The 22,458-nt window shown below is 44.5% G+C and overlaps 1 protein-coding gene and 1 long non-coding RNA gene across 2 annotated transcripts; one reads left to right on the top strand and one right to left on the bottom strand.

The window, feature by feature from the left end:
* The first annotated feature begins 15 nt into the window (after positions 1–15).
* Positions 16–9,104, top strand: LOC135183544 (uncharacterized). The gene is made up of 2 exons (XR_010305597.1): positions 16–4,370; positions 8,849–9,104. It is a non-coding gene; the product is annotated as an uncharacterized LOC135183544 (long non-coding RNA).
* HNRNPU (heterogeneous nuclear ribonucleoprotein U) lies at positions 6,630–21,333 on the bottom strand. The gene is made up of 14 exons (XM_064158669.1): positions 20,409–21,333; positions 18,931–19,042; positions 18,737–18,810; positions 16,529–16,668; positions 14,948–15,047; positions 13,688–13,800; positions 13,059–13,322; positions 12,702–12,821; positions 12,255–12,383; positions 11,727–11,895; positions 10,950–11,189; positions 10,323–10,525; positions 9,186–9,257; positions 6,630–8,784 (listed from the first exon to the last, which is right to left on the bottom strand). Exons 1-14 carry the CDS (start codon positions 21,130–21,132, stop codon positions 8,731–8,733), a joined length of 2,514 nt encoding a protein of 837 aa, XP_064014739.1. The 5' UTR covers positions 21,133–21,333; the 3' UTR covers positions 6,630–8,730.
* Positions 21,334–22,458: the final 1,125 nt, after the last annotated feature.

Genomic DNA, 22,458 nt, shown 5'->3' on the forward strand with positions numbered 1-22,458 from the left:
CAGTGGCCCCACACCTTCCCTGTTCATCCTTCTGATATATTTGAAGAAACTCTTGTTCTGTTTTACTTCCTTTGCCAATTTCAGTTCCAAGAGGGCTCCTCACTCCAACCTCCCTTCAGGTAGCTGTAGAGAGCAATGAGGTCTCCCCTCTGTCTCCTCCAGACTGAGCAACCCCAGCTCCTCAGATGTTCTTCATAGGCTGTATGCTCCAGGCCCTTCACCAGCCTCATTGCCCTTCTCTTGAATGTGCTGCAGCACCTCAATGCCCTTCTTGTAGTGAGGGGCCCAGAACTGAACACAGTACTTGAGGTGTGGCCTCACCAGTGCTGAGGACAGGTGGATGATCACTCCCCTGTTCCTGCTGGCCACCCTGTTTCTAATACAAGCTGGGATGCCACTGGCTTTCTTGGCCACCTGGGCACACTGCTGACTCATACTTGGTTGCCTGTCAACCAGTGTGCCCTGGTCCCTCTCCAAGCTGACACTTTCAAGCCACACAGTCCCAAGTCTGTAGCTTACTATGGGGTTGTTGTGACCCAAGTGGAGGACCTGGGCACTTGGCCTTATTGAACTTCATACAATGCGCCTTTTCCAATTGGTCTAACCTCTCCAGATCCCATTGTAAAGCCACCCACCTTGTTGTTGTCTGCAAACTGAATTCCTTCATTTAGATCAATGATAATAAAAAGGACAGACTCCAGTACTGAACCCTGGGAGACAGCAGTGACTGGGTACCAGCTGGGTTTAGCTGTTTACCAGTACTCTTTGGGCCTGGCCAGACAGCCAGTTTATAATCTGATCCTCAAATGATGGCCATAGAAGAAAGGAGGGCCTGACTGTTGTGATCCTTCAGCTCTATACTAAGCATGATATACATGGAATGGAATAACTTGTTGGTCAGGTTTGGGTCACCTGTCTTGTCTGCTCCTCCCTGCAAGTGTGACCTTACGTACTTGCAGCACTACAATGCGGCACACAAGATTTAGCAGTGACCTTGGTTTCTATAGGAGCAAATAATAAGCAAGAGCCTTTCTGCATACCAATCCTTAGTAGTAACTATAAACACCAAGTGCTATCACTTAATGAAGCAGACACTGCACAGAAATACACTGCTATCTTCCAAACATGCACCCACTTAACAGAAAATCACTGAACAGAGAATTGGTTCTGTTTTAGTTCAAAACAGGACAGATATGCGCTCAGCCCGTTTGCCTATGCCTCCTGAAAAAGGTTTGTAGCCAGGGTGCCCAGAAACATTTGGGATATATTAAGTGATGAAAGGGAAGCTAACATCCTCTTCCCTGTCAGGAAACATTCAGGCTCTGGATGAGTTAGTAGCAACATCACTGAGGATGTAGAGCCAATAACTGATTTTTTACTGGGCAGATACATTGTCACAGGTGGTGAAGGGTGCCGTCACACACTCCTGCATGTGGAGACACATGCAGCCACACTTCAGGAATGCCCCAAGGGCTGCAGAGTGGAGAGACAATACAAACCGTAGCCCTGTATTGAACCACATGCTCCTGATGTGGCAGCAGACATGGCAAGAGTTTGGTTACTGATACATCAACACCACTGTCCATCTGCTGGTACCTCCAGTGGGATCTGCACTAGTTGGATAGCTTAAGGTACAAACCACCATTCCATCTGAGGAGGGATGCAGGCACTCCCTCCCTTCCCTTCAGTTGCTCCCAGCAATATAAAATTTTCCTTGGCTCGTTCTGGAAGAACACTTGATTTGGTTCTTTCTGGGTAACAGACCTTTCAAGGCAGTTAAGTATCTGTAAAAGCAAAATTCATTCTGAAAACTCCTTATTTTCTGCACTAGGATCTGCCAGAACAAGCCATTGGGACTCTCTCATTTCCCTTCCATGGGTGTTTCCTTAAAGGAAAAGACAAAAATGCCAAACTCTGGCTGCCAAGCTGTGGAGGTACATAAATATCCCAGGGCTGTGCCAAAGCAGTAGCAGCAGCCCTCTCCCAAGAGTGTCCAGGAGCCACTGGGGAGATACTGGGTTTATTGGAAGTGTCTCCCAGCCTCCACTTCTTCACTGCTGAGCAAACTCTGAAGCTTCCACAATGTCTGGCAGGGCTGGACTCTGAACAGTACCTTGTGGACCAGAGTGCTGGATCACAGCAATTCCTTCCACCCCCCTCCTTTCTTTCAGGGAAAGCTGCTCCTACTGTGGCCACATATGGGAGCCAACTAGTTGGCACACATGCCAGGAGCTGGTGTGGCACTCAGTGGTCCCTGCTCCATGCATAAAATACTTCTTTTTGTAGAAGAGGAGCAGACAAGTTCATGCAAAAGGTGCAATTGAAGGAATGGCCTAGTTCTAGGAACCAAATATGTTTGTGTTCTCTGATAAATACTGAAATAGTTCTTGCTGTGCTACCACAGCTGCTTTCTCCAAGCTCTCAGAGAAAACAGAGAGGATACACAAGACACTTTTATTTGCACAAGTAATTGACATCTTTTTGAGGTGTTTGCCTTACTATTTAACAGCTTACTAAGTTACCTTTCTTTACAAATGACTCCTATTATTCCAGGGTAGCTGCTTGCATAACAGGGCGTGCGCTAGAGGCTGGGAAGCAGCGAGCTGAATAGCTGCCCTGCTGAAAAGGATAGGACTTAGAGTAGACGCCAAGTTGAATGTGGGCCAAGAGAGTGTTCTCATTTCAAATAAGGCAAACCACGGTCTGGGCTCCGTCAGGAAGTATGTGGTCAACAACTCAAGTGATGCACTTACCCCTCAGTACGTGACACTGTTGAGGTAGTGCATCCAGTACTGCTGTCCAGCTCGGGGCCTCTGTGTCAACAAGGATGTTGAAAGTACATAGAGGCTCCAGTGAAGGGCTCCTTGGTGGTCAGAGAGCTCAAGCTCACTCCCTCTGGAAAAATGGTGAAAGGAGTTGGACTTACTCTGAGGAGGAGCAGACTGTAGGGTGACCTAATAACTACCTAATATTATCTGCAGGACAGTTACAAAGGTGAAGTGCCTCAGTAGTTGCAGATGATGCATCAAGGGGCAACGGCCACAAACTCTGTCTTGGGAGTTTCATGCCAGACAGCAGGACAAACTGTTTTACTATGAGGGCAGTGCAGTACTGGAATAGGTTGCCCAAGGGGTCTTGCACTTTCTACCCTTGCAGGTTTTCAGGCTTCAGCTAGGCAAAGCTGCAGCTGACCTGAGCATTAGTGCCAGTCCTGCTGCAAGGAGGAGGGCAGACTGCAACTCCAGAGGGCCTCACCAACATTCCTGTGATACTGCAACCTGCTGAGATTGTGCAAAACCCAAGGCTTCTGCCAAAGCCCAGTGCAGTTCAGGGTAACTTCCCACTGTGCTTTCAGGAATGCATTCCCTCCAGTGCAGTGCTCCCAGGCTGCTCTGGAGGCCCCACAGCACCTCAGGTGCTCCAACAGCAGCAGGGAGCATAACATAAAGAAGACAGTGAGCACAGCATGGACATTCAGGTACATAGCTTTGCTGCTTGCAGCTTGCATGTGGTGCTGCACATGGACTTGCCTCTGCTAGCTCAGCTGTGTCTTAGTATGACGTGAGCAAACTCCAAGGATAATTTCTTTCAGAAAATATTACAGTAAATCCCTCTACCAATGCTTACTCATTTCCTCTCCCATCTCTTACCACCTTCTTACCACAAAGTCCTTTTATAGTACAAAGGCTTATCTTACTTGCTCAACAGCCTCACAAAGCTGAAAGTTCAGCAGAGCCCGAAAGTAGCTCTAGCCTGTGTGTGAATAGCTTGCATGGAGACTGAAAAATAGAATCAAGCCTTTCGTGTGTCTCTCACCTTGCAAACAACCACTGGCATTTTAAGCATACATTTATGTCTGGGAAGATCTTCAGTACTATTCTGGGCTTTCATTTAGCAACCATCTTGGGCATCAGCATTTCAGAGCTCATGCTCCATCAGTGCTCCTTGCCAGCAGAGACCTCCCTACATCTTAAGCACTTTCTTTTCAGAACTTGGGAAGAAACCTCCAGAGCAGAGTAGCAGAAGAGTTAATGTAGAATAACGTGACACAAATGAAGGTCACAGTCAGACCAGAAAATACATCAGTTATCAGAGGTATGCTAACAAGCAGCCATCTGATCCTAAGAGTGAACTAACACTGGGAAAAAAGTGTCCTTGTGTGCAAACCAGGCAGCAGATCCCCAAATCATTAGTGTCCATTGCATCTGCCCTTGACTAACAAGTTGATAAAAACCTTTTGAGCCTGGAAATGTTTGAGTGAAAAATTGGCTGCATTGTCTTACCTGTGATTTTGACTTCTAGGACTAAAATTACTCAGCAGATCAAAGATTGTCTACTAAACCAGAAGAGAGCAATAAACTTGCTCTAAGGTAACATTAGTTTATCATGTCACTTGTATGACTAATTACATTTTTGGGTTTTTTGTTTGCCTTTTTCTCTCTTGATGTTGACTGTGTTATGCATTTAGTGTCTTTTGAGCTGTAGCTGAGTTTACATAGCAGTGGATTCATTGCTGAATCTTCCTGCCACTCCCAGTACTGGCAGAAGGACAAACTTATGGCAAGAGTCACTTACGAAGTAATTACTGGCCAAGTCCCAATTTCAGCTGATTTCCCTGTAACAGCTAGCTCTAGTTAGCCCTGCTGCACTGGAGGATACAGCTCCTGCCTTGGTCACTAAAGCAAAGGAAGAAAGTTGCACAAAATTAGTAATTGCTAATATGCTATTAAAATAGCGAGCCCTCCTCCTTGCCTCTTCACCTACATGAGGTGGCTTTGTCTGGGATAAGGTGAACTGTGCAGGATGGAGAGGCACTGTTCTCCCTTCACCACAGCCAGTTTAGCACCAGAGCTTTTCTGAATTGCCACTTTCCTCTCGAGGCTTTTTCTGAAACCCTGACACTCTCATCCTCCACAGTGCTTCAGGATGGGGTGGCTCCAGCCACTTCTGCCTCACTAGTTTGCAGCTACAGCATACACACACTTCTTCACTTTGGAGAGCCCAGCCCTGGCACTTAAACATCTGTGGGGGTATTAAAATACCTCACATCTCTCTGATTCAGTTTGGTTTATTGTGTAGTCTGAGGTTGCACTTTCAGAAAGCACTGGCCCAGTTTTCCAAAAGGTCAGGAACAAGCCAAATCTTAAAAGATGACCTCATCACCTACTTCTATAAAAAAACACTGGTTGCATGTTGCAAGGTATTAAAAAAACCCCAAACCTAGTACCCTGTGCACAAAGTTCAGTTCTTTTTACACAAGTGCTACAAACTGCACATGGCACTGCCAAGAACACTGATTTAAACCATTCTGACATCAGAAAAACAGGGCAGAATTGCTAAAAACGTTTGCTGGTGCAGAGGTTGTCTGCAACAGGCACAGAAAGTAACTTGAGTAAAGGTGCCACTTAAACACACGTGGCGGTATTGGTGAGTGCTCCCCGTGCAGTGCATCCTGTCAGAAGGGTCAGCTCCTAACAGGAGAGCTGAGGTTTAGAGACTCATCTTGTAAGGCACCCTGAAACAAAAGCTGGGCCCTGATGTCAGAGGTGGGAGTCCACTTACTCTGAATGCCCAGGACAGACCCTTGCCAGCACTATGGTGTGTCAGGGAGACCCTCCATATATACAGTGTGTATCCTATCAACTGTTATTAGCAAAGGCAGAAATGCATGTGAAGAGCTTTGATGAATTTCCTCCCTAGATGCTGAAAACAGACCTGCCTACAGTGCGCGGCTGGGCACTTGTGTCCACAACGTGCAATGCACTGTGACTACAACCTGTTCTAACACGAGACAACCCTGCCAGGAGTACCAAGTGTTACTGCTACTGCTGTCAACAACTGTAGTCGCCCTGTCACATTCCCACTCTAACTAGACGAGGTCCAAAGCTCTTGGCAGTTTCAAGTAAAAACCCAACCCTCAAATAGAAAAGCAAAAGCAGTTGCAAACACAACAAATGAGAACCCAAATCCCATGTTGTATGTGATGTGCCTGCACCACTGCAGCAGGGCAGCTGCTGCAATGTAGGTACTTTTCCTTATGTAAGCAAGTCCTTAGAAGCTGTTAAGTTGCTCAACCCAGTACCTCAGCCCTCAGTGTGGTAACCAGCTGTGCTTTCCTCACCTTTCTGTAGCCACTAGCTAAGTTTTCAATTGCCCTTTTTAAGGCACAAATGTCGACTTTAAGTTCTTAAGTTCAGTACTAACAATTTTCTAGGCACTGGCTTTTTACATAGCAAAATGAATCTCAAAAAAGCAGGGCTGATATAAATTCAGCGAGTAAACCTCGGCTGGAGACAGCCTCACGCAAGCTTTGTCTGTGCTCTGCTGTGGTTAAGGAGGGGGTATTCGTCCTTCCCTGCTTTCTGACCTACCTACAAGTAGCTGGTGGTGTTTAACGGTGAAACTTTAGTTCTGTACCTCAGAGCACGGGCAATCCTTGTATCACTGAACTCATCAAAACAACCTTTTTCACACAGGAGTGTTTTTTTGCAGACAACTTTCAGGTTGATGCACTTCCTCTCATGTGTGGTAGTGAGCTTTGTTCATTTGGTTTTTAAATACCATAGGAAGAGTTGAAAATAAAACATCCCAGACTTTTGAATTAAAATACAAGCTTTACAACCACGTAGTAAGTGTAGGTTCTTATATTTCAGTTTAAGACTATATAATTTTATAGAGTACCAAAATAAGCAAAGGATCAGCACTCCATACAAAGTGTTAGTTTTTGTGAGGAGGGTAGAAGGGAGATGGACTTTAATTACACTAAACTGTTTTTGCAAGTCTAAAGAAAACTCCATTTCAGCAAAACAGATTAGGGGTTAGAATCCCCACATTTCTAGTTCATTAAATAGTTTCTGTAAAGACAATTTACATTTTTCTCAAAGGGATGAGTTAAAGCAGTATTAACAAGGAAGTGGTGCTGTTAATGTTTAATGTCAATATGCAATGTCACCTGCTATAAAGGCTAGAAGAGCGACACAACTTTACCTTTACTTCTGAAGACTATTAGAAAATTGACTAACATTAAAGTTTCAAGCACACTACACTGATGCTAGGTCTAGGCTGCTGCTGAGCCTCTGCTAGTCCGTGCACTGCCACGAGGAACTCGGCATGCAAGCTCCAACGCCCAGCTGCTGGCAGTGACATGTCTGCACATGTGTACCAGGGTCCAACTTAGAACGGTTATGTCTCTCCTATCTTACAGTATCAAAATGCAAGGAAATTAGTAGCTAACATTGCCACTACAATTGTACAAAAGCATTAATCCGAACAAAATAGCAGTTGAAATAAATTGAAGTTCTCTGCTCAAGTCCAGGATTCATTCTCCTTGACAACCCTCCTGGTCCTATTCCCTATCATTTCTTCCTCTCTCCTTCCCCAATGTTTATTTTACAATAAATAGGTTAAGTGGATTTACATGATGCAAGCGTAACTCAAGACTTTTGCTCTGTACATAACCATGTTAAATTGTGAGATTATACATGTGATAGATCACTAACAGAGCAACCACCAGTTTAAAGAAACACAAGTATTTCAGCATGTACACAGTAATGAGTTTAAAACTGTCCAACATAATTACTTCCATACATTCTCTTCCTCTTTATAGCCTGAAAGGGATTTTAGACCTTGATGGCAACAATCCCAAAACAAGAGTAAAATGAATTTACTTTATTGCAAACAAACGTCTAGAGTTAAACTTCTCCACCCACTTTCTTTAAAGAGAAAAGGAATCAGCAGGCTAAGGAGATACACCCATTTGAGAATTGACATGATTAAAAATTAGATATAAAATGGGTGACTCACAGTTTCATTAGCTTACAAAATGGTGGAGTAACTACTACAAGTACACTAGGTATACAGTATTTTGTGGGGAAAAGAGTTATACAGACACACAGCTAACTTCATATAGATCCCATTAGACAACTGGATTTACAACAAGTTTTGTTTAATAAGAAATGGGCAAAGCCAGCTTCTTTTCAGAATCAAAATGCAGAACAAATGGAAAAGAAATGATGGTGTTGTACCTTCACAAGTTTGAGCCTCCACAAATAATGCAACCAAGTTTTTACAACTTTAAGAGCTTCTACATACACTCCACCTTCGCTATTTAGCCTCAGGTTTCCTCTTTGCCCCCCAACATCTTGCTGAGTTCCAAATGTTACAAAAGAGTCCTAGTTATTGCCAGAAACTTTTACCTCCCCCTCCTCCCCTTTCCCACCTGGAAGCTTCATAGAGAGAATGGAGTGTAATATGGAGCTTTACATAATCTCATGGTAATTCATGAGGGCCAGCAAGGAGCCCCTATATGAATCTGGTTGCTAACATTTCTATTGTATTGTGACATGACTCACGACTGTTTCTTAGAAATTGGGGGATAGGGAAAAGGAGAAAATTCTTTAATAAAAAGACACCAGGTACAAAGCAAAGTTTTACTTTTGTTGTGGTAAAAAAAAAGTCACATTTTACAGATAAAATGTAGAACCCTGAAATACTGACACATTCTCTTATCGTGCACAATGCTGAGGTTCTCTTACGAATCACTTTAAAACTGCAATTAAAAATGTACAAAAAAAAGGAAAGAAAAAAAAAATCAACCCACAAAGCTTCTAAAAAAGGAACCCGCAGGCACTTCCTCTTGTGGAATGTTTAAAAAGTTAGCCTACTAAAGAAAACAGTCGACTTCTTGTGAAGGTTTTGGAGAAATATGTATCAGTTCATTTATTTGGGTATTCAATAATATCCTTGGTGATAATGCTGACTCCATGGCTTCTGACCCCAGAATTGCTGCAATAAATGGATAAACAGTTAAAATTAACCTGCAATCACACACTGCTTACATTTCTTACAGAAACAGACACGGAGTTCTCTTGGAGCCCGAGAAGATTACAGTCCTCTCTAATAGAAGCAAGTTCCCAAACAACTGAAGGCAGTAAGGTTCACTTCACAGTAGTAATGTGAAGCAAAACACTACATATCATTACGACAAATAAACCATAACTGATACCTGATATATCAAGACCATCAAGCCAGGTTAAGTTTTGCACAGAAAACTATTTATAGTGGTATTACTTCAGCATTTAAAATATTCTGCTATCCAGTTTTGATTACATGTCTAATTCTTTCAGACAGCATGTTCCAACATTCAAGTTAACAATCAGTGAAAAAAGCAAGTTGTGACTACTTACACCCTGCTGCCACTGGTTGTAGCCCTGAGATTGGTTTTTGTAGCCACGATTATTTCCCCTTCCTCTGAAGTTCTGCAAGAGGACAACAGTTTGTTTACATCCACATGGACTTTTCAGAAATGTGCTAACACCAATCTTCCTTACCACCAGAACATCACATACCACACAGAAGCTTTCAAGTACAAATATATCAAGCCTAGCTAAGGAAAAAAACAAACTAAAACATCCCTCCCTGAAATACACAATACCAAAAGATGCCCTCTCCAGGCAACTGTTGCTTAAAACATGGTTTAAGAACTTCAGAATAAGCCAGCTCAAAGCATTGTTGCCAGTGGTCTGAAAAGCTGGCTAATCCAGTTTTGACTCACCCTACTTCCAGCTGCTCAACTGCACCAGGACAACTAAAAATACAAGAGTCTGCCTATTTTTAGTTAGGCAAGGCTGTAGTTGCTACAAGGGTGTGTTATCTGATCAGACAAAAGGATATAGATCACACAACTGGAAATAGAAACACCAGCCCGGCAGCATTTCAAGTAAAAGTTACAATATGAAAGGAGGACATTGAAACTAGTAGATAAAATGTGACATTTCCCCTGTTTGTCAGTATTAGACAAACCTCAACCATGTTTACTAGCTTGGGCTCCATCTGCTGGCTCTTCAATAATCTAAATTATGTTTCAAATACTTCTGATGATATGCCACCCCTTAAGACCTAGGCTGCTAGGTCTTTACTAGTTGTGTTTGATACCAGACACCAAAACAAGTTGCTCCAGAGCTATTTCCAGAAGCTCCCTAAAAGCTTGCTTAAAGATACATCTTGACCCTAAGGCCAAACAACAGTTACTACTATTTGGAGAAAAAAATATTAAAAGGAAATACTGCCCCCCAAGACTTCACATACTCCCTAAAAATCTTTAACAGACATGAGGTACAGTCCCATTGAAACCCTTACAATAAGCATCAATCTTTTTAGGCAACATTCAGAGACTTAAGCACATACACTGAACTAGAAAGCTAGGCCTTTAGTGTGGCATTAGTGTAGTACTGCAACCAAAGTTGGTGGCTCTGAATAATGAGAAACATTTCAAATATCCAAAGTACTGTAATTCAACTCATGAATCCCCACAAATGCATCACCTGGTTATAGTTTCCCCTGTTGGGCATTCCTCCTCTGTTATAGTTTCCTCTGTTCGAGTAGCCACCTCTGCTTGGAAAGACAGGGCCACGAGGATATGGGTAGCCAAGCGCACCACTGCTGCCACCACCACCACCACCGCCTCCACCACCTCGCTGAGGCATGTTGCCTCCTCTCCTGTTGTATCCACCTCGATTGCCAGGGACTGCAGGGAGAGAGTTACTTCAATCAACTGTTAGGTCTGAAGTACTTCTACTAAGTGAAGATGATGGTTTGAAATAGCAATAGTATAATGTCCAAATTCAGTGCAAAAAATGTCAAAGCAAGATTAAATCAATTAAGTCACAGGGAAAAATGGTACTTTAACAATGCAGCAGCCCCCCCTCAGTAGAGTCTGGTACAGAAGCAAATGACACCAAGCCTAACACAAAGCTGTACCTCAAGCCACAACACAATCCATGATTTTGACAATCCTCACTTCTAAAGCTGGACAGTTAATTTTGCATTAATGCATTAAACTTAGTACATCAGCAATCAAGGTTCCCACTACATTAACTCCAAGTACTGCAACATTTTTGCTCCACAACAGCTACAACCTCCAAAACGTACAAGCTTATTGCCAAGCTTACCTCCTCCTCTGAAATTGCCACGCATGTTGAATCCTCCACGCCCTCTCTGACCCCTATTAAACTGATTTTTATTGCTCTTCTTGTTCTTCTTTGAGCCAGTATTCTGTTTTTTTTCTGGTGGAAGAGCCTTCTTACTTTCTTCTTTATACTGTTCCAAAAGCTTTTGAGCTTCTTCTTTTTGCAGCTCTACATAGATTATTTCATCAAAACATTCTGCTACCTCTGGCAGTGTGAAGTTCCCTATAATTGCAAAAACACTGAGTATTCAGCATCTACACTCAGCTGCAATCAAAGCTTTAATTTTAACCATCTTTTCCCCATTCTTCCTCCCCCCACCCCCGCATTCCCTCAGCGTAAGGACAAAATTACATAGCTTGAACATTTAAGAAATAGATGACAGAGACAAAACAATAAACAGGTCTTCATGGAGTTGCCAGTACTGTTCCAAACCTTGAAAACATTCTGCCTGTATCTTTTTTCTTTTATAAGCCTCCACTCAGAGTATCAATTTCTGCCAAATATATCACTTTATATAGGGCACTTTATACCAAGACAGCTTTGTGCATCTGCATGAAGCGTATCAGCATAACTGAGTAGTGTTAAGGACTGCAGCAGAGGGAACACAATATAGTGTTGTCCTACAAGTTACAATAGTCTTCCAGTTTTGCTTAAGTACAACTGTTTAAGATAAAGTGATTTTTTCAGACTTCACGTTTACTTAATCCTTTAAACAGATACTCAGCATCCTAAAACACAGTATAGGATTATGTTCCATGCCTTTCATTTTGAGAACTGCATGCTCTGGAAGATCTTTTCCCTCCACCTCTGCCTTCTTTTGTGTTCTTTGCTTGTAGTCTTCATCTTTTGGGCAAACAACAACTGCTTTGCGCTGGAAGCCTGCAAACAGGCACATTTTTCTCCTCTGCGCAGCTGCAGACACATTTGTCTGAAAAAAATGCAGTAACTTACTACACGTAGCTGTCATTGTAAGAGTTAAGGAAGTCAACTTATGGTGTATAGACTTCACCTCTACAAGAGCTTGCAATGAAGTTTACAAATAACTGGACATAAAGATGCTGCATAATGCAAAGTTACAAGTTCATATCCACGTGTTAAAACACTATTCCTCCCACATCCCATAAATCCAGAGATGTTCAGCAAGCATTTGTAGTAAGATCTCAACTTTCTGTCCCGTGAGTGAGTAGTAAGTGAAACAACTGCTATTACAATGTAAATTTAATCCCATTTAATCACTAAACTATAGCCTCTTAACAGATTTTAACCGTTTTTCACTGAAGCTTCTACCTGATCCAGTATGAAATTCCGCTTCTTACGAGCTGCAATTTCAATGAACTTTCCAAGACACTGTGGAGCTCTCTGCAACAGGGTGTTAAGTTTTCCAGTGTCCGCCATCTGTCGCTTAAAACCTGCAACCTACAGAGATTTCCCAGAGTTAAAGAGGCTGACGTTTCTCCAAATTCACTTCAAGGACTGTTCAAATGCAAGGCCATCATTACAAACTCAAAACTGAAATTCTCAAAGGCTCTAAAGCACAGTTTCTTAAAGACAATTGATAAATCAATTCAACCGAATCTAAGAACTTTCAGAATCCTGCTATGCCATGTGTGAGTTAGCAGCTCAGTAACAGAAAAATCTTCAATGGTTTCTAGCTAACCAGTGGCTAATTTCTTTAGACCTTGAATTTAAAACAAGTCTTTAATATAACAACAAATATCACACATTGTCACTTACCATCATTTTGTCCATAATAGTGTTTGTCCCAAGAATGTTGTATTTCCCGGGATTTGCTGCTGCGTGTTTGGTAACCCAAGTAGTCTTGCCAGCTCCAGGCAAGCCAATCATCATCACCACCTATGACGACAGGTTCTATACTTCAGACACTAGTTCAAAGATTTTATTTAATATGCAACTTAGACCAGCAAGCCTAATGGACACTGAGCGAGGGTGTGTGTACGGAGATAAGAGTCACAAGATACCAAGTATTAGTGCCTCCAGATAAAATGGAGGGCTGTACAATAGCCTACTTAAACTCTCTTATTTCTGTTCATCTATCACAACAACTCCTAAGATTATCAACAAGAGGCTTACCTCGCAATCTTTCTTTTCCTCGGGTCCTTTTGGTCCTCGGACCCTATCCTCCAGTGGGACCTTCTGGATGAATGAGTACTCCTCAGGAACAGGAAAATAAGGTTCCTCCTTTTGACCAAAGTTGAACTCAACTGCACAGTTATGGCAGAGAACATGTGGGAAGAGTGGCCGCCCATCAAGAACTTCCTTACTGATTTTGAATGCAACACCAAGCTCTTGTCCATTCTTGGAATATGAGAGTTCCACTTCATCACCATCGAAATTCTGGTTTTCAGAGAAAGCATTAGTTTGGACAAAATTACTCATCTGGCTCTACAAAGTTTTATTAGTCATTTCACTGTATTGGCTATATTCACTCAACTTCCTAGTATCATTCCACCATAAAGGAATTATTTCAGAGTTATCTTTTAAAGTGAGTTATTGTCAATGACCACCTTGTTCAAGATGCGTTTTAAAGACATTTGTCTGCAAATAGGAAATCTTAACATGTTGAGAGCAGTCACTGGTGATAGCACACACTGTGTCTCCTATGTTGAACTATTAGTTTTTCTGTTTAGTTTACTGTTTCTCACATCAAGGCAATCTAAAAATTCAGTGACATTTTTCCACAGAAGAAAGTGAAAACTTACAGCAAAACATCCAATCACATCATTTTCATCAAACTTCTCACCAAAGTCTTCAGTCTCACAATTGCACGTTTTTATTCCTTTTAGAGAGTACCCGTAAGAAAATTCTTCTTCACCTGAAGAAATAATTTAAACGTATTAAAAGCAGGCATTGTAACCCAGCATTCTGTAATTACAATTGCTTTACAGCTATTTTAAGTATATTGTTAATCAGAATGTTTTTATTAATGATGCAATAGGCTGTGACCCCCACAGAGCTACAGCTCCCTCTTCAATACGAGAATACAGTCTCACTTGAGATAGAACAGCAGTGTTTTTCCCATCCCAGTATTAAAAGCCATACGCTGCTGGTTCCAGATTCATGTTGACATAAAGCTGAACTGCCAGATAAAGACATGAGCAAGTATTTTTAAACTCTGAAGACCTGATTATGCACCAGTATACCTGTAATGCAGTTAAGTCAGAAAGGTTTTCTGACTTTAGTCTCCAGTAGCACTTACCCCTCCCCATTTTAAAGGGAGTTTAGCAGACATTCAGCCTATGCGACAGCTGAGGTTGAAGCTGCAAGGAACAAGCTAACAGGAAGTGTGAAACAGAGACACTCAAGTGGAACTTACATACTTAACTAGCAAGCTGCTACTGATCAACACAACATATGAATTAATATACATTTTCCACAAAGATAGGTCTCAGCAGCAGGTATCAGCTATAAATATCATTATAGCCAGTTGCACATGTCTAATGAAACTGTGTGTTTGGTGGTGATTTTTTTTTAATCTCTGTAGCTGCTACTTTCAGAAATGAAGGTTCTTCTCCCAAAGTACAAGAACAGTGATGTAGTTAGGAATTTATCTTCACTAGTTAGATCTTAAACCATCCCCCACCCTTAAAAACAAACAAACCAACCCCAAACCAAGGAACAAAAAAACACCAACAAACAGAAAAAAACCTGCAGTACAAATCCCCTTCTTCTTGTTTATGGCACTACAACCAAAGAAGAAACCTCTAATCTTTAAAAATGTGCTCCACAATGCATATTTGAACACTGAAAGAATGAACTTCCTAGTCATGTACTCCTTGTACGCCTGAATACTTAACTACTTCATTTGGTCCCAGTAACATACTTCCTTACACCACCTCCAGTGAATGTTTTTCAGAATTAACACCATCACTAAGCTTTTCCTATATGCTTCAAAAAAAAAGCCTTAAAACTTCAACCACATACACAATAAATGCAAAAGTAGTTAAACAGTAAAGTCTTACCAAGTAACATTCCACTTGTATTCAGGGACCAGCCAACTCGTACTTCATGTATGTCAATGTCTTTTGTGTATAGGTGTTTAACAGGAATCTTTTCTGTAACCTGTTTTTAAATTATTTGTTAGAAGGTACATAATATTTCTTAAATGACACTAAAACTAGAGACATCTGGAACTTTTAGATATACCCTAAATTTGAGTAATTGCCTTTATCAAAAATAAAACATGATTAAGTATGTGAAGCAATTCAGTGACTTTGCAATGAACTTTAAGATGCTGTAAACCTTCAGAGCACTACCAGGACTACAGAGAAGGCCCTTTTCAGTAGCCAAAACCCTCTATTTAAAGAAAGTATACATCTTCTTTGTGACTTTAAAATAATCATCACAAAATTTGGATTAATGGTAAATCATTCTGCCAATAAAATATGGTAGTGGATTTTAAAAAATGCTTTATATAGAAAAGGAAAATATTACACTCAACCTTTCTGCAGTAAACAGACTTCCTGGACAAGCTGTCAGTTTCCAAACAACACAACCAGATTTAAAAAAAAAGCCAAACCAACCAACGAAAAAAACCCATCAAAACACTGAACAAAAAAAAAACCACCACCTAAAGGTACTGGAATCTCTAGGCAATCAGATGTTTTCTAACTGCCTTCACAAGCTTCATGAAACTAAAGTGAAAAACTCATCATTGTACACAACTATTTAAGACAGCCGACTGAGGTGAAACTGATTAGGATAATAAATACTGATACCAATTTCACTTCATCAGCATTCCAAAATTATAGGTAACAACAGACACAGATACTCTATGAAAGAGCAAGGAGAATGGGATCTCTACCGCCTCTGAGATAGTGGTCAGATTTGAAAATACTAGAGGAAGAAAACACAGTTAGCATTTACAGAAATCATATGCCGAAGAAATATTTAATGTAAAGCCATTAAGTAAAAACAAACAAATGAAACACTCAAGCTTTGTGCCTCCTGTTATTCTTTCATCAACGAGCTGGATGAAATAATAAAAGGCTGATTGTTCTCCACCATTCTAACCCCTTAGTAGAACTCTTGCTCTCAAAATTCAAGTACCTACCGAATACATTCACTAGTCCAAATTATTTAGGTTGGAAGGGACCTCTGGAGGTCACCTAGCCCAGTTCTCTGAATAAAGCAAGTCAAACTCACCAGGATAAAAAAAGAAGAAACAGACTGCTGGGATAATTTATAAACTCTTAAAAAAAACCAAAACAAATTTGGATTGGCAATCTTCATTAAGCACAAGGAAACTTTGACTCGTAAGTATCAAAATTCTCCAGGTGCTGATGCAATAGAAGTACTGGCTCAAGAATGAGATCAGAAGTTGCATTTGGGACAAATGCAAGCTGACTTTTTAAATATAACTTCTTACAAGAGAAGTATGAAGTTTTTCAAATTAATCTTTTCTGAAGTAACATTTCACAGGCTCTTGAGAGAAGGCCTTCTGAAAGTCCTGTTCACCTGAATTGATTTCAGTATGTCCAAAATACCTGACAAACATAAACAATATTGTATTGAAGCATGCAAAACAACATTACTTAACTCACCTTCATCTCAAAGCAGACTTTGCCTTTAGAAACTCCGTAAGAGGCTCTCCCCCCAGCCCAAAGGAAAGCAAAGCTTTCCATGGTCAGAGAGGAAGCACTAAATCGGTCTCTTGAGATCTTAAAATGCAGGTCACAGTTATCTGTCAACATAAAATTATTCTCTTTACACTTTTAACAAAATGAGGTACAGCTGTCCAATGTTATACATTAGTTTCAGCTTTCAAAAGTGATTTTCAAGACCAACTGCCAGCAAGAGCATCTTTCACAGAAGCAACTGAACACATGCCTAGATGAAGCTGCAGACTGAAGGTCTGCCAAAAAAAACTTACAAAAAGCTAACAAAATTAAGTTTCAAGGTGCCACCTTAATTTCTGTCACAAAACTCCCCGTTTCCTTTATCTGCTTAAAGATCTGCATTTCTTCTCCTTTGTTCAAGCCTCTTTTTGATGGTTACCTATTTCCATCAACACAGAGGGCAAAGGAATCGGCTCTGTGTTCTCTGCATGATTTACTAGTTACCCTTTTTTAAAGTCTTCTTAACCCTCATGTCCAAACCTAAGGGGAACAACAGGAACACAAATATTTAAGTACTGAAATAGTACTGGTTTTGATTACTAGACAATTAGCAAGCCTAATTAGATTAAGCCAATAAAAAAAAAGACAGTTAATTGCAAATAGGCTAGGCATACAGAACATGGCAAAAGAACCTCTCTGACCTTGACAAACAGTATCTGCATTATGAAGTTGCCTACCACTCCAGAAACTTAAGTGAAGCCTTCATTTTATAGGTATCTTCAGAGTGGCACACCATGAAATTTCAAATTAATCTTCCAGTAGGTTTCAAAAAGACCATGCAAAATGATAATGGGAGAGGCAGGATACAGAACTTGGAATTCCCCAGAAAAGGAATCGACAAAAGAAACTCTAAATCTATTCCATCATTAAAAAAATGTGCAAAATAAGGAAGCAGGAGTTCTTCTGCCCTGGTATAAAACCTGTGTGTTGCAAGAGTACAGTAGAATGCGGTCTTCCTTCTATTGCTGATGGCTCTCATGCATGAGACCTTGTCTGTATACAGCCAGTGCCAGTTGCAATATTTGTGATGAAAGCATATTCTCACTGGTACTTCTATTTGTTGTGTGAAAACCAGGTAAGAATCCTACAGATGAAACCCACCTCTGTAGATTACTTTCCCCCAACAAATGAGAACAGAAATGGAAATAACAGCTTCCTTGTAAGACACAGGTAATCAAAAGCACTTAAGAGCGCTAAACCTCTTATATGTCTGGATCATTATGGTTCAGGAAAGAGGGTGCCAAGTTGTTACACAATTAAGTCTTAAAGCTGTTTGATTCTGATCTCCAGCAGTCTACTAGGAACCAAAAAAAGTAGCTACCGTTCTTGGGAAACATCAGAATCTTCACAAATGTGGCTCCTCACACAGTTAGCAGCTAGAAACTAAAGACTTAGTTACCAAAGTGCCAAGGATGGCATATTCAGTGATTTACACGGCTATAATCTAGTATCTCCTTCCATTTCACACCTCTAACTATGCCAACAAATATGCCAAGTAATGCAAAATTTAAGCTTTCTTTTAATTCTTAGTGCCATGGCAAGTTTTCTAATGCTGTACTAGGTCTTCGTACTTACTCTTAGAAATAAAAATGCCAACTTTGCCTCAGTCACTGTATCACAAAAACAGTAACATTTTTGGTCTGCCCTCACACCCCTGTCCCCTGCCAAACTCCCAGGCTCCATCAATAGGCTGGGAGACTTCACCTGACTTTTTTGGTTAAAGTTTTTCAGAAAACAGGGAAAAAACTCCACGCTGGTATGCAAAAAAGAGCCAAGCCTGAACAAGTTATGAAGGAAACTCACTTCATAATTTGTATGACTGTAGCCACCTACGCTACTGACTCTTAAAACTTAAGGTTGCAGAAAGTTCTATATGCTAAATAATCAGTTTCTCCAGATGTTTCAGTGTACTTGGACAGCTTAATTTCCCTGCAACACTAGTGTTTTAATATTTCTTTAAAAATCCTACACACTTCTGCTCATTTGTATAATGAAATGAGGTCTAAACACAATTTTCAATTAAAATTACTTGGTAACAAGTTAATAAATGTATATGCCCTAAACTTCTGAAAGTATAGTCTTAAAAGTGTAACACCATATCTTTCTAGGGTAAAAGAAGACATGTTTACTCACAAGTATCAAGACAAACCACTGTGTCATCAAAATGCTCATCTTCCTCTTCAACAGGTGGCTGAGGGGACTTGGCCCTGAACAAAACAAATGAAAGAACATAAAGATACAAGTGCTTTCACACTGTAAAACAAGCACATCTGTACTTTACAAGCACTTCTCATTCACAGAACACTGAACATCACCAAGATATTTACCTGCTGTACTTATTTTCCTCAATATATTCAAAGTATCCACGGCCATGGTCTTCACGTGGTCTCTTCACTCCTCTCTTTTTCTCACCAGGTTTTTGTTCCGTTTTAGCATCTCCTGTAATAGAATTAATTATTTATTTTTATTACTCAACATAACTCCTTAATTTGGAATGAATTCTACACTATGATTCCAACTTCAGAAACTGTAAGAACCTACAGGAAGTGAAACGTATAAATTTCCCTAAAAAATATTATTTTGTTCTATGATAAAACCTTGTATCTTGAGTTTTCTCAGAGAACGCAAAATCTGTTAAATTATCTCTGTGACAGATGAGGACAGTAAACCACGCAGCAGCCGCCGCCGCGGTACAGTTCTCCGCGTTAAAATCCCCATAGAAAAGCCAGGCTATTCCCAAAGTATCGGGGGTGGGGAGGATCAGGGCAGGAAAAAAAATCCCAACACCTCCCACAAGGCCGGACCCACATCACCCGCCCTCGCGTCAGCAGGACGCTCCTGGCCTCTCGCAAGGACACTGAGAGCTCCGCACGACTGCGCCGCCTCTCGGCAGGCCGTGCGTGGCGGCCAGGGCAGGAGCCCCGCGTGGGGCCGCCCGGCCGCCTGAAGGGAAGGGATTCCGCCTCCTCCCGCCTCCATTGTACAAGGCCTTCCCAGCGCCACCCCGGGCAGCCAGCAGGCCGGCAGTGACGTCACGCCGCCGAGCGCCTCTCAGCACAATACAGCGCGCCCCAGTGGCCCCTCCGCCATCACCCCTCCCCCACGTCCAGCCCCCTCCCCGCGCTCCCCCTCCCCTTTTCCCGCGCGGCCCAGCACGGCGGCCCCTTCCCCGTCCAGCCCCGCGCAGCCGCTCCTCCTTCTCAGTCGGCCCCAAGCAGCGGCCCCTCCCGGGACCCCCGCCCCACCCCCGCCGGTGGCGCAAGGCCCGGCGCAGCGCCCGGAGCGGAGCACGCGGTGCCGCGCGGCGGGACCCCGCTCCCGCTCCCCCTCCCCGCGGCAAGAGGCGCCGCCATCGCGCTCCCCCTCCCCGCGGGGAAACCCGCCGCCATCGCGCTCCCCCTCCCCGCGGGGAAAGGCGCCGCCATCGCGCTCCCCCTCCCCGCGGGGAAAGGCGCCGCCATCGCGCTCCCCCTCCCCGCGGGACGAGGCGCCGCCATCGCGCTCCCCCACCCTGCGGAGAAAGCCGCCGCCATCGCGCTCCCCCTCCCCGCGGGGAAAGCCGCCGCCATCGCGCTCCCCCTCCCCGCGGGGAAAGCCGCCGCCATCGCGCTCCCCCTCCCCGCGGGGAAAGCCGCCGCCATCGCGCCTGCTCCCGCGCGCGCGCCCCGGAAACCGCCCTCCGGGCCGTTGCTCTCCCCCCTCAAACCCTTCACGCGGGGGGAATGGGGGGAGCGGGGACAGCAGGAACGCGGCGGATTACCGGGCTTTCTCCACCCCACCCCCCATTCCCGTTGCGCACACTCACCCCCGGCAGCCTGAGCCCCGGGGCGGCCGCCGCCGCCGCCACCTTCCGCTTTCTTCTGCTGCTGCTGCTGCTTGGCGGGGCCTACTGGGCCGGAGGGGGACGGCACCTGGGGCCCCGAGGCGCCGCCAGGGCTTTTGCCAGGAGCCTCCTTGGCGGGGCCGCGCGGCTGAAGGAGCGGCGGGGGCTGCTGTTGCTGGGGCGGCTGCTGCTCCCCGTGCCCGTTGGCATCCCCGGCCGCTGCTTCCTCCTCATCGGCGAGCTCGTCCTCTCCTTCTTGGAAACCCTGGTCGTCTCCGTTCTCATCCTCCTCCTCCTCCTCTTCCTCCTCCTCGCCGCCCGCCTCCTCTTCCATCGGGCCGCCCCCGGCCCCCGCCCGCTCGCCGTTCTCCTCGCCCAGCTCCATGGCGTCGCCATCGGCGGCCTCCAGCCCTTCCTCGTCGTCGTCCTCCGCGGTGGAGGCCGCGGCCTGGTCGAGGCCTCCCCCTTGGTGGAGCTGCGAAGCGCCCCCGCCACTCTCGGCTGCCTCCCCCTCCATGCTGCCGTTGCCAGGCTCAATTGCGCTGCTGGCGGGGCCTCCCCCACCAGCCTCCTCCTGGTCTAGCGCGGCCTGGAGCCGCTCCATGAGCTCGGCCTTAAGGCCCTTGTCGGACAGGCGCCGCTTTTTCAGCTCTTCCTTCAGCTCCGACACCTTCAGCTTCTTCACGTTCACGGGCGAGCAGCTCATGGCGGCGGCGGCTCGATCCCTTGGGCGGCGCGCGGGCGGCTCTGGGCTGCGGCGGGCGGCGGCGACTCTAGGTCGAGGCCCCGGCGGAGGCGGTGGGTGGGTGGCGCGGCTGGTGCGTGCGGCTGCGGCAGCTGCAGAGCGGACCCGCCTGGCGCCAAATCCTTTCACCGAGATCGCGAGGGAGACGCGCCTCGCGGGGCCGAGCACGCAGCGCAGCGCGCCCCGCCCCCGCGCACGTAGTCCCTCCCCCCCCCCCCCCGTTACCGTAACGGCAGCGTGCGCGCGCCGATACCGTCAATGTCCTCAGGGGCGCCGGGGCGGTGCGCGGACCCTGCCGCTTTGGCGTGTGGGCCTCCGAGCCTCTCCCTCCCCGCCGGGCCGCCGAGCGAAGGTGGAGCGGACAGATGAGCAATCCGTGCCGGAACGCCCACTCCGCGCCGACAGCCGTAACTGCGCCATGTTGGACAGGCGTCGGCGGGAGGTGCGCTGCAGGCAGGGCTGTTGTCCCTTCGGCACCTATGACGCAAAACAATCTGCCTGGGGCTGGAAACGAGCTGCCCCATCGCTACAGCAGACCTCCGTCCACCCTTCTGGAGTGGATTAAACTCGAATAGCGCCCCCTTAGACATCCTTTCCGTGTGCCCCCCTCTCCCTGCTGCTGGCTGCAGGCCACAGCCTGGCAGCCAAAGCAGTTCTTCACCTCCACTCGGGCCTGGCCGCTCGCGTCCACTCCACACAGACTGTAAAGAATTTGAAAACGAGCACTGCTAACACAGAACAGTTACCCTGATGCTGGCTGCAGGACGCAGAGGCACACGTAGTGCTGATCTTGAGCTAGACCAGGGCTAGCAAGGATTTCCCAAGTGCATTAACTCTCCCCAGGGCAAGTAGCTCAAGTCTGGAGCTCAGTACGGTGTGCATCTAGTCACACAAACTGCTTTATTTTCCTTATTTTTTCCTCTGCACAGCATTAATTTGAGGCTCTCCTCTGCCAGCGAGTTGTACCGTGATTGAATTTCTCCAGGTTGGTCAAAAGTTACTTGAAAACAAACAGCAGAGAAAAGTTCCACAGGAACAGAAAGCCAGCAAGCCTGCCTCTACAAGCCTGTTTCCTTAGAGGTCCAGAATAAAAAGCTAATTTTCACCTGCAGCAAAGTAAAAGCAAGACAACCAACTAGAAGACTGGTATGAAGTGCTACAGAAGGGAAGGTATATTTGTCATGAAGTTGCTCTGTGTTGGTACAGGTCCCATGGCTTTCTGAACCAGAACAAATTGCATTTACCTGCACCAAGATGGGGGGAAGAGTGATGAAGTAGCCACCCTGT

Source organism: Pogoniulus pusillus, chromosome 18, assembly GCF_015220805.1.
Source record: "Pogoniulus pusillus isolate bPogPus1 chromosome 18, bPogPus1.pri, whole genome shotgun sequence".
Lineage (NCBI taxonomy): Eukaryota > Metazoa > Chordata > Aves > Piciformes > Lybiidae > Pogoniulus > Pogoniulus pusillus.

What these genes read in the sequence shown, in the direction of transcription:
- HNRNPU (XM_064158669.1), bottom strand. Translation starts at nt 21,132, where the DNA reads ATGAGCTGCTCGCCCGTGAACGTGAAGAAGCTGAAGGTGTCGGAGCTG. An exon ending in ATGTGATTGGATGTTTTGCT is followed by an intron (nt 13,323 to 13,687) that starts GTAAGTTTTCAC and finishes TCTGAAAACCAG; the next exon opens with AATTTCGATGGTGATGAAGT. An exon ending in GGAATTTCATACTGGATCAG is followed by an intron (nt 11,896 to 12,254) that starts GTAGAAGCTTCA and finishes CATTTTTTTCAG; the next exon opens with ACAAATGTGTCTGCAGCTGC.